This window comes from Parathielavia appendiculata (assembly GCF_033297405.1).
Source record: "Parathielavia appendiculata strain CBS 731.68 unplaced genomic scaffold N657scaffold_26, whole genome shotgun sequence".
NCBI classification, from domain to species: Eukaryota; Fungi; Ascomycota; class Sordariomycetes; order Sordariales; family Chaetomiaceae; genus Parathielavia; species Parathielavia appendiculata.
This window is the reverse complement of record NW_026944245.1, coordinates 66,316-77,992: the sequence shown is the minus strand read 5'-3', so window position 1 is coordinate 77,992 and position 11,677 is coordinate 66,316. Positions and strand designations below refer to the sequence as shown.

Below are 11,677 nucleotides of genomic sequence, written 5' to 3'. Positions count from 1 at the left end.
GCCCCTGTTATCCGTCCTCGAGTTGAATATCTGATATATCTTGCCGCAGGCCGCATGAACAATACTCCCTGCAGTCTTCTTTCCGCCTCGGCCGTCGGCCAGAGTGGGCATTTGAAGCCGGGCCTCAAAGTCAGCCAGTCGTTTGTTGAAGTAGAGGTCCAGTGGCGGTCCCCATGTCTCCGTTTCAAGGTTCCGAGTGGGTGTGGACTTGAAGGCTCCTGCCACTATCCGTAGACTCTTGTTTTGAGCTTTTCCAAGCGCCTTGGTGATCCCTCTCGTTGGGAGCAATTTTACTTCATCCAATGGTAAGGGTGGATGAGTCATTCCTAGCGCTGGCTAAGCCCAACCCGGCAAACCAGGAGGAATATATCCGAGTTGGACTACAAGACATATACGTCCCAGACGAATACGTCCATGATTCATGGAAGATACAGTAGTTTGTCAATAGTAACGAGAAAAAGATAGTGAGGCTTATCTAGGTACAAGTACCTGGGCAGTATTGTGGCGAGTACGGACACTAACATGTAGAGAATCACCTCTAGAATCAGGCCTTGTACAATCGCTTTCGTGGATTCTTTGTCAGTGAAGTTATTCTTTAAGCTCATAACCCCCAAGTCTTATCCTGGGCGCCCTTTCTCTCCCCTGGCCCCTGTGCTACACATCCAATAGCCACCACCGAGCTGTGTTACATCCACACTCTTATCGAATCACCGCGTACCACCCCTGACGCCTCGTTGGTTACCCCGCTTGCTTGGACACAATCTGTTAGTCTGTGAGCTCCTTGGTCTCTGAATGGACCGTTGTCGCTGTCTCTCTGATAAGCTGCAAGATTGAGCAGGTGACCTATCTGCTTATCATTTGCGTTCCAACCACGTTCAAGATTCTCTCTCCTTCCCGTGAGAATAATTCAGAAGATTCCCGCCGGCTGGTGTAACATACCTGAAGTTTAACTGACCCCAGTGATGCCATCTCTGGTTATATAGGGCAATCATCTTGCTTCTTGAGCTCCAACAGCATTTTGTCTACCGGGTGATTGTTTGGTCCTTTACTCGCTTGAGCAACATGGCGCTCAATGAGCCAACTGTCGAGCGGCAACCTTCGAAGAGACACCATGATGGCGATGAAGACCGTCTCGCGCAATTTGGATACAAACAGGAGCTGAAGCGGGACTGGGGGCTGGCGCACAACTTTGGTGTCTCGTTCTCTATCATTGTGAGTCCTTGAGGAGCTCCCTGTCATCTGCTGTGGCCAACCCTGACCATTCAATATTCAGAGCGTCATCACCGGCATCACCACACTCTTCTCGTATGGCCTGAACACGGGAGGGCCGGCAGGTATCGTCCTTGCCCCAATGCCGGGATGGAATCCAGCTAACTGAGCCAACTTCTTTGAAGTCATGTCGGTTGGGTGGATTCTCGTGTCCTTTTTCACCCTCCTCGTCGCCATCGCCATGGCAGAAATCGTCTCGGCCATCCCTACCAGCGGCGGACCCTACTTTTGGGCAGCCATGCTCGCACCGCCTCGCTGGTCGCCCTTTGCAGCCTGGCTCACAGGATGGTACAACCTCCTTGGACAAGTACAACTCCCATTTCCACCTGTCCGGTGCCTCAAACCGCTTACACCACTTCCAGGTAGCCGTCACAACCGGCATCTCTTTCGGCCTCGCCAACCTCATCCCCACCGCCATAACCGTGAAGAACCCGGATTTCACCCCTACCCCGCGCGTCACCATCGGCATCTACGCCGCAATCCTCTTTTCACATGCGCTCGTCAACACGTTCGGTGTGCGAACACTCCGCGTCCTGAACAATATCTCCATCCTGCTACACAGCGCGGGCATCACGGCCATCTGCATCACGGTCCTCGCCAAGGCGCCCTCTCATCAGCCAGCATCGTTCGTCTTCGGCCACTTCCGCGACGGCACGGGGGTGGATGGCGTTGACGGGTGGGGCGTGAGGGCGAGCAATGTGTATGTGGCTGTGTGTGGCGCGCTGCTGTCGCAGTATACCCTGACCGGATTTGATGCGTCGGCGCATCTGAGCGAGGAAACCAAGAAGGCTAGCTGGAGCGCGCCGGTTGGGGTCGTGTCGAGCGTGGGGTTCAGTGCGCTGTTTGGCTTCTTTGTATTGATGGCGTTCTTGTTCTCGGTACAAGATTTTGATAGGGTGTTGGACAGTCAGTATGGACAGCCGGTCCTGCAGATCTTGGTGGATGTTGCCGGTGAAGACGGGGCACTTGGATTGTTTACCTTGATTATGGGTAAGTTGTCCCTAGGCAATGGTTGGAATTGCCGATATGCTAACTCGGTTCGAGTCTGCGTCTGGCACTGCGGACTCTTCAGCATGACAAGCAACAGCAGAATGATGTTCGCGTTTGCGAGAGACGGAGGGATTGTCAGTCTCCTTCTCGATACCCCTGAAAACCTCTTACTGACCGACTCTCTCTCAAGCACCCGTTCTTTCACAAAGTGGATGCTCGCTTCCGATCCCCGACTCGAGCTGTGTGGCTCTCTGCCACACTCTCGTTTATCCTGGCCTTGCCTTCGCTTGGGTCCAGTGTTGCATTCGCGGCAGCGACATCCATCGCCACCATCGGCCTGTATCTGAGTTACGGATTGCCGATCCTCATCGGCTTGATATGCCACAGGTCCTTCACAGCCATGAAGGGTCCATTCAACCTGCATGCGCTGTCCAGGCCCATTGCAACTGCGGCTTGTCTCTGGATCGGCTTCATCACTGTTGTCTTTTGCCTGCCGACCGCCAACCCGGTCACCAGCGAGACGTTCAACTACACAGCTGTTGCGGTGGGCGTTCTCAGCATTCTGGCCGTTGGCTCGTGGGTAGTCTGGGCCCATCGGTGGTTTACGGGACCATCTGCCGAGGTGGCCGAGGCACTGAGGCTGGGCGTTGATCTCATGGAGCCAGGGGCACTCGAGGGGCGAGAGAAGAATATCTGACGAACAGGAGTGAGAGACGGAGAGGGGCGTTGCTAATACTGAATCTTCAGGTGAATAAGCTGCTTTCAGCACGGTAAATACCTAAATCTAAATACCTAAATCTTGACATTATGGTAGAATCAAGACCGGCCACGCAACCCACCATCAGCCAACAACACACCTCGAGTACACCTCGGGAGATTACTCTGTATCAACCTGAACTGCCTTTTCTCACTAGTCCAAATCTACTCCGTAGTCAAAAACCGCCACTTGACGATTGTCGACGTTCCCATTAGCTCCAGCACCTGTTCCATTGAGCCCAACTTCTTTCATTTCCTCCAGGGCAACCGGTCTGATGGCCTCATCTTGTTTCCCAGTTTGGCTTTGCGACATGACGGCGGTTTCCACAGGAGCTGGTTGAGTAGACACCACGCCGTCTGAACTCTGAGCCTGCTGCGGCTCGCTCTCCAGCGGCCCTGCCATATCTCGAACTACTCGTTCGATGATTGAGTCGACAAGATCTGCCATGGACGCTCCACTCAAGATTTTCATGACAGGGACGTCAACCGCCAGTTCCTTCTGGAACCACGACCGCACATTGACAGCAATCAGGCTGTCGACCCCAAGGTCCACCAGGGGTGTGCTGTTGTGTTGACTGTCCTGGTCGGGGAGGAATTTAGCAGCATGAAGCTTGCCGCGGAGGGCTCCTAGAATGACATCGCGTGCATCTGCGAGCGTCTTGACAGTTGGCACTTCAAGCAGTGTCCGCACCGGCACCGCAGAGGAGCCCCCCTCCCGGGCGCCCCGGGTGGCACGCGGTTTGCTGTCGCGGATCATCATGGCGAGCCGCGGATTTTTGCTCCAGAACGCCCCTTCAGTTTGTTCGCCGAGTTGCATTCCAATGCCCGCGATCAGACCGGGATCCTCAACGCCTGATCCAGGTCGACCCGCAATCACAGCCTCAGCAAAGAGCTGGTGCAAATCCGACTCGCTGAGGGGAATAGTCCCGGACCGCTGCTTGAGTCGCTCCTGGGACTCGCGCGTGAGCTCCCGCTCGATATAGCCCACGCCCGACACGCGGCCGATGTCGATGCTCGAACCGGCCAATCCACGGTCATGCCGAGTCTTTGTGACAGCCTTCAGAAAGCAGTTGCCGGCGCCGTACGGTGCTTGGCCCGGGTTGCCTGTGACAGCCATCAGGGAGCTGAAGGCCACAAACCATTCCAGCCCTTTGGCCGTGTCACCAGGCAGCAGATCCCCCGAGCTTTCGGAGAAAAGCGTGTCCAGGTTCTGTGTCCCCCGGATCTTGGGACGCAGCACCGCCTGGAAGTCTTCGAATCGCTGCTCCATGAAGCTGCTGTCGATCAGCACCATGGCGCCAATGGCAACACCTCCAATCGGAGGCATGCCTGATGCTCGAATTGCGTCATATGTGCCGCGAATGGATGCGTAATCAGTCACGTCGCCCGCGAAATGCGACACCGCCACCCCCCGTTTTCCGTGCCATGCCACCCACGCGACGTCGACCTTGGGCGAGCGGCTGCTGATGGCGATGTGCTTGGCTCCCTGAGCGGCAAGGAAGTCAACCAGGGACAAGCCCAACGTTCCCGACAAGCCACAGAGCCAATAGGTTCTGTCGGGTCGGAACAAGTCCTTGCGCATAAACACTGGCTGCACCGCCACGGGAACTTCGCGGTCAATCTGCCAGTAAACCAGCGAGCTGGGGCGTGGAGTCACTGGGCTGAGAAGGAGCTTCGGGAGCGGCAAGACGTCGAGAGGCGCTCCGCCTGCAATGGGCATCGGCCCAAGCTGCGAGAACATGGTCGCGAAGGATGCGGCGCTTTGAAGAAGCGTCGAAACGCTCTCCGGTGCTGTCGTGGGTAATGGTGAGGCTTCACGACTCATCATATTCGAAAGTTTGATCCTCTCGCAGAGATCTGGCAATGCGGCCTCGAGCCGCGAGCCCAGCTTTGCTGATTCGGCCGAGTCTATCGTGATGGAGGCATCAATGAAAAGGGTCAGATCTTCAGGCAGGGCGGCGTCGATCGTCCGTCGAGGGCTGTGCGGGTGGAGCGAGATGGTTGACAGGGACCCGTGACTGGCCTTGAAGTCGGAGTTGATGAAGACGACTTTCTTGCCAACGTCTGTAAGGCGTTTGTACAGCAAGGCCCCTGCAACAGGGTTCGCGTCATAGACGGCAATACTTCCGCTTGGACCAACCAGCTGGAGGAGCCGCTTGGCGAGGAGGTCAACCGCGACAAATGACATGAGTCCAACGTCGTCGACGCCGAGAGAAGCGCTGCCTAGTGCAACGGTCCAAGACCGTGGAACCGTCACCAGACTTGCCTGGCGATCCGAGAAGCAGAGCGTCTTGATCCCCGTCCTGATGTCGGCCCCGAGACAGACAAAGAAAAACCCCGCCGGCGTCTTGAGCGACGAGAGAAAGGAACAGGATACCCGGACAGTCACCCCATCGCTGACCGACCATGTTGGCGCGAATTCATGCCGCTCTTCAAGGACATACTTGCTGCCGGTCTTGTCCCAGACCAAGGCGAGAGACGTTTCCGTGTTGTTCACCTCAACGGGCCGCGTGATGGCACGCTTGGCTGCATTGTACCGCAGATTGAGTGCCTCCGAACACCGCAGTCTGGGCACATACACATGGCCGTCACTTTCGAGATAAAGCTCCGGCTCCACGCTCCACAAAACCTGAGACAACTTCCCTGTTGCTTCCAGCTCGGCGGCCTCGCTGAGCCGGAGGAGGGACTCAGCTACCAGGCGGGAGGTATCGGGTGTCGAGGAGTCGCTGTTTAGGGCCGTAGCGCCAATGTCTAGCATCTGCAGTATCGTGTCCGGTAGCTCATACCGGACCGTCCGGAGGAAGCCGACGGTGGCGCCGGCCCAGGGGTTCGTGTCCCGGCTGCCCTGGAGCAACCATAGCACACTGGCCGCTCTGGCTAATACCCGCTTCAAGTTCTCAAATGCTGGTTTGGTGATGTGCTCGAAAAGGTTGGAGTCATACTCGGTGAGGTTCAGAACATGAAGACCTTTGTCGGCGAGCAGATCGTCTTCTGTCTGTTGGGTTAGGTTGGAAAGCTGAGCCAGGTAGGTCACCTTCTCAAAGTACGGCAACACAAAAGCAATCACCTGCTCACGCAATCCAAAGGACCCGGACCCAACGTCGATGCCGCCAATCACCAACAGCCTCTTCATACGTGGCACTGTAGGTCTCACGGCCAAGGGATTGATCAGGGGTTGCACCACATGCTCATCCACGGCACGCGCCGAGAGCACAGCCCAAATATCCTCTTGATCGAGTACCTCCGAGACGGTATCGACTGCAAACCCTGTTTCGCTGAGGATCGCCTGCCATTCGGCTGGCGTGAGCAGCGGGCCACCTTTCCTGCCGTCGTTCTCACCCACCCACCACCCGGGCAGGCATCCCACCACGAGGCCGAAGCGCATCGACTCACTCCGGAGCAGCTCGAGCAACATCAGGTATCCGCCAGGGCGCAGGAGCGTCCGGGCGTGTCGGAGGGACTCTTTGAGTGGCGCCGTGGCGTGCAACACGTTCTGCGCGATTACAACATCGTAGCTGTGTGTTGCAAAGCCTTGGGCTGACGGGTCCTTGGTGATGTCCAGCGTCTTGAAAACCATCTTCTGGGCGTTGGCAGAGAAACGCTCGGCGGCGCGCTCGAAGAAGGCACTGCTGATGTCGGTGTAAGTGTAAGAGCGGAAATGTCCTCCAATACGCCCCAGGATGGAGGCTGTCGATCCACCTGTTCCTGCACCAATCTCGAGCATGTTCATGCGCGGATGTTTCTGGCAGAGTTGCGCAATCAGATTGGTGGCCACGGAGTTGAGGATCGGGTAGCCCACGCCCTCGGTGTAGGTGCGCTCGAGCATGTTGTTGCGCACCATGAACTGCAGGATGTTGACCTCGCCGTTTAGGACCTCGGGCACCATCAGGTTCTCGCCGACCGTCTTGGCGAGGACGAAGTCGATGGCCTCAGCATCGTGGCGCGTCATGACCTCAGCAATGGACTCGGCCGTGTCTTCGACCCACGACGGGGGCGCGAACCCATGTTGACCGTCCTTGACACGGTGGTACACACGCTCGGCTTCCGCTAGCAAACACTGCCGGTAGCCAGGAAAGGTCTCACGAAACTTTGGCGGTGTCCCGAGGTGCAGCTGCTTGAGATAGTAGAAGGCCACTCGCTCAGCGTCAAAGGCCTTCGCTTTCTCCTCTGGCGTAAAGCGCAATCCTCGGCGAGCAACCTTGGCGTTGATGCTATCGAGGCACATGATGGACTCCTGGAAGAGCGCCCTGTCGTGGTCGGCGGTTGGAGGAGCAACGGGCGAAATCTTGATGCCCTCCATCTCGATAAGCTTCGTTTCTGCGGTGCCCCCGGGCTCGGGCAAGCCAGCGTACACTTCAACATCGCCGGTCAAGGCAACCTTGGCCCGAGTATCGGCAATGCTGACCGTCGAGGTGCAGTCAATGACGACTTGCTCGTCGGCTTGATGGCGTCTTAGCAGCTCGGGCACCATCGTGACGCGTCGGACGTACGTTGGGGCGACAAGATCCCAGATACTGCCGTCGCCAGGGGCTGCAAAGGCTGCGTTTAGGCCCTGCAAGGCACAGTCCAGCATAGCTGGGTGGAAGAGGAGCTTGGTGTCGGCATCGGAAAATGGAGGATTCCTGGCCGTGACAGTCGAGTAGCCTGCCCTACGCGTGATTTTGGTCAAGCCCCTGAACGCGCCGTGCCATCCCAAACCAACCTCATCGCGCATGGTCTGGTAGAATCGGTCGACATCAACACCGTTCATCCCCGGAACGGGCGGGCGGCGTGGTGGAAATATGGAGTCGTGGTCAATGCCGCTGGCCGTCGGATTGCCACTCTCGGGATTGGGTCGAAGAGTAACGCGCAGCCTTCCACAGCAGTGCAACGCCATCTGCGTCGAGTCCCGGCTCGGGGTAGACAATATGCTGAAGGCTGCCGTGACGGTCTCGGCCGTGGCGTTCGGCGTAGCGGGAGAGATGTTGGACACGGACAAGACCACCTCGGTCCTGAAGTCTTGGTGGACAGCAATGGCCTTGCGAATCTCGAGATCCAGCACGTCAAGATATGCCACCTCCCGGCGACTCGGCTGCACCATTTGCATGGCCGCTTCGGTAACCATACAGACGTATCCGGTCGCTGGGAAGACGACCTGGCCCTGCAACGTATGACCGGAAAGCCACTTGAGGTCGTTCACGCTCAGCGTGTGCCGCCAACGCAGCTCGTCCACCAGGCCGTCCGGCTCCCGCAAGCCGAGGAGGTCATGGTCATGGAACTTTCCAGACTGCGTGGTGTAGATTTTACTCTTCCTTGACTCGGCCCAGTACTCATGTTCATGGGTCCAGGGGTATGTGGGCAACCTGGATCCCAGGGGAGCATCGAGCCTTGTCTTGCCCTGAGGGAGACACTTCTTCTGGAAGCCGGCGAGGTCAACGTGTTTCGGGCCAAAGCGGGCCCACATGGCTCCAAGGGCATCAGCCAACGCTTCGACGTCGTCGCTGCCTCGTCGGAGGATTCCCGAGTAGGCAATGTCCTGACCCGTGACTGTCCGGATGCTCTCCACTGCCGGCCCTTGAAGAGCAGGATGCGGCCCCACTTCCAGGGCAAAGTTAGGACTGATCTCGGACGAGCTCAAACATGTCCGAAGCGCAGGGTAGAAGAGAACCGGTCGGACCATGTTGTCCACCCAATATTGTCCGTTGAGTCCCTTGTCGGCGACGACCGCTGCTGTCATCTCGACATTGTAGACAGTCGAAAACCATCTCGGATAATCGGAATCGGGACTGGGCCTTAGTGGCTCGACGCCAGCCTCCCGCATCGCCCTCAGATACGGCCCTGCGCATCGCTGCATGTGAGGCGAATGATACGCTGTGTCAACTCTCAGTGTTCTGGCGAACTTGTGCTCATCGGCGAACACGTCCTCTGCCAGCTTGACCGCATCAATGTCACCCGACAGTGTCACACTGGTTGGTGAATTGTGTGCAGCTATACACAGTCGATCGATCATGTCGTCAACCCGACTTAGCTCTTCGGCATCCTCAAAGTCGGTCCCCGCGGCGATCATGCCTCCTTCCTGGCCCTGGGGGCCCCCAGCAAGCTTGGCAAAGAAGCCCCGGTAGTATGCAACGCGCATGGCGTCGTCAGCCGAGAGGTACCCTGTAGCATAGGCGGCCGCGATTTCGCCCGAAGAATGCCCCACGACGGCTTTGAACTTGATACCCGCGGTTTGAAGAAGATCTATCAGAACAATTTGCACTGCAGTGCAGACTGGCTGGGAAATGGCTGCCTCGGCGTCGCTGTGCTTGCTGTCGGGGGAAAGCACCTCAGCCAATGCCCAGGTGGGACGATGATACGCTGGGAGGCTGGAAAGAACCGAGTCCAGACGCTCTAGAGTGGCGCGGGCTCTTGGGTTGGAGGCGAAGAGTTTGGATCCCATGCCTGCCCACTGGGCGCCTTGTCCGGTAAAGATACCCAACACCGACGGCGGTGCCTGTAAGGCCGCGACCGAGTGCGAAGCGTTGGTGTCGCCACTGAGCTTCTCCTGGCTTTTCTTACGAAGTTCCTCGACCGAACCCGCGTAGATGGGCAGGCGAAGTGCGAGTGCTGACCGGCGACTGCTGAGTGTGCAGGCTAGGCTGGGCATGTCAACAGTAGGGTTCTGCTCCAGGAAATCTATACTAGCGTCGAGCGAGGCGACGAGAGATTTGAGGGAGGCTGCGGAGAACACCATGGAAATAAGAACATCCAGTTGATGCGTAGGCTGGGATGGCTCTTCTGGCTCGGGGGGTCTAGAGCTCCCATTGGTGGTGCCGTTGGTGACGGGCCCGTGGCTTTCAGTTGCTGAATTATTGGGAGTCTCGGAGGAGGAGCCATTGACGGAATGGGTTAGTTTGACCCCATTGATGTGTAGGCCACTGGCCCTGGCACCGTGGATGGGGGGATGGTTTGCCGTGATGGCCGTTGCCGGCTCGTAGCTCTCAAGGATGCAATGAGCATTAGCCCCCCCGAAGCCAAAGCTGTTGACACTGGCCCTTCGAGGCTGACCCTCCGGCACCTCTGGCCAGGGTTCGCATGCCGTGGGAATACGGAGGAACTTGGTAAAAGGCTCAAGGGCGGGATTGAGTCTATTGAAAAGAAGATTGGGAGGGACAGTGCCATGGCGAATGGCCAGAGTCGCCTTCAGAATACCGGCAATGCCGGCCGTGCCCTCGGTATGCCCGATGACGGTCTTGATGGACCCGACGAGCAACTCACCTTCGGCGGCGTCATGATCTGGGAAGAAGGCTTGGTTCAGAGCAGATGCTTCCTGCGGGTCTCCCGTGGGCGTACCCGTCCCATGGGCCTCGAAGAACTGGCACCGGTCAGACTTGCGACTGGGATCCAAGCCAGCTTTGCGGTATGTCTCTCGAATGAGGGCGGCCTGTGCCTGGGCACTGGGCATCGTCAGCCCTTTGGTTCTGCCGTCGTGATTCAAGCCGATCTCACGAATGACGCAGGCGATTTCGTCTCCGTCCTGGATGGCGGCACTCAATGTCTTGAGCACGAGCGCGGCCACTCCCTCTCCTCGGGAGTAGCCATCGGCTCTGTCGTCCCACATGTGGCAGCGCCCTGTCGGTGACACCATGCCGACATTGCTGAGCGAAACATACATGAAAGGCGCAAGAAGCAAGTTAGTGCCACACGCCACGGCCACGCGGCTGGTACCGCTCCGGAGGGCCTGCACGGCCTCGCTCACGCAGACCATGCTAGACGAGCAGGCCGTGTCGATCGTCATGGACGGCCCATGCCAGTTGAAGAAGTATGACACGCGGCAGGAGGCGTTGCTGGCCGCGATGCCTGTCACGGCGTATTTGGGAACGGACAGGACGTCTTGCGATTGCACCGTGAAGAAGTCCTGGCACATAATGCCGACATAGCACGATGTATCAGAGTCTGATAGTTTGTCCATTGTCAACCCAGCCGACTCGACGGCTTCATACACAACCTCCAGCAAAAGGCGTTGCTGAGGATCGATTGCTTCGGCCTCGCCAGGCGGAATCGAGAAGAATTTGGCGTCGAACTGGCGGACACTATCGCTTAGCAGGTACCCTCGTTGTGTGTTGGTGGTCCCGTTGTGTCCGCCTTCAGGGTGATCTAGGTAAGTCCCAATGTTAGTTGTTTGACACTGGTGAATTGTTTGTACGTGAAATGTTGCCAACACCACGGCTGCGATGAAACACGTACAAAACCGGTCCAAGTTAAAACGGCCAGCGCCGCCAATTCTGGACGAAACATCATAGGGCTTGCTGAGGAGGTCCCAGAGCTTTGATGGTGAGTTCGCATTTCCCGGAAATCTGCATCCAGAGCCAACGATGGCAATAGGCTCGTTCAGGCACTGGTGTGAGACCGTCATGTTGTCCAACTCCAGTCGGAAAATCACTGGCGGTGGCGTCTGATGAAGGCGGACAATACTCAATTGAGTGGGTAACAAACGTATGTCGTAATGTTGCTGGGGGACGACCTCAAGTAAACAGGAACGGGAAGCAATCTTGGGCCGCAGGTGCAGTCTTTACACCGAGGCTCTCTAGATCCAGTTGGTTTCCAAGCCGGCATTACCACAAGCCATGAAACCGCCTCCCACCATGACCGGACCCGGTCGGGAGGAACGGCGACATAAATGTTTGTGGCGGGGGGCAGGTAT

General features: G+C 57.4%; 2 protein-coding genes across 2 annotated transcripts; one reads left to right on the top strand and one right to left on the bottom strand.

Moving 5' to 3' along the window:
* Nucleotides 1-879: 879 nt before the first annotated feature.
* Nucleotides 880-3,096, top strand: N657DRAFT_666629 (amino acid transporter). The gene is made up of 6 exons (XM_062795348.1): nt 880-1,212; nt 1,274-1,334; nt 1,395-1,576; nt 1,632-2,259; nt 2,314-2,393; nt 2,450-3,096. The coding sequence occupies exons 1-6, from the start codon at nt 1,063-1,065 to the stop codon at nt 2,954-2,956; spliced, it is 1,608 nt and encodes a 535-aa protein (XP_062643233.1). The 5' UTR covers nt 880-1,062; the 3' UTR covers nt 2,957-3,096.
* Nucleotides 3,097-3,426: 330 nt separating this feature from the next.
* On the bottom strand, nt 3,427-11,675 carry N657DRAFT_674861 (putative polyketide synthase; the record flags this gene model as incomplete). Its single annotated transcript, XM_062795783.1, has 3 exons — nt 11,221-11,675; nt 3,491-11,130; nt 3,427-3,456 (listed from the first exon to the last, which is right to left on the bottom strand). The coding sequence occupies exons 1-3, from the start codon at nt 11,387-11,389 to the stop codon at nt 3,427-3,429; spliced, it is 7,839 nt and encodes a 2,612-aa protein (XP_062643232.1). The 5' UTR covers nt 11,390-11,675.
* Between the last annotated feature and the right edge of the window lie 2 nt (nt 11,676-11,677).

Bases quoted from the DNA above. Each gene is read 5' to 3' on its own strand.
- N657DRAFT_666629 (XM_062795348.1), top strand. From the start codon at position 1,063: ATGGCGCTCAATGAGCCAACTGTCGAGCGGCAACCTTCGAAGAGACAC. The intron at 1,577-1,631 runs GTACAACTCCCA...CACCACTTCCAG, and splicing joins GGTACAACCTCCTTGGACAA to GTAGCCGTCACAACCGGCAT. The intron at 2,260-2,313 runs GTAAGTTGTCCC...ACTCGGTTCGAG, and splicing joins ATTGTTTACCTTGATTATGG to TCTGCGTCTGGCACTGCGGA.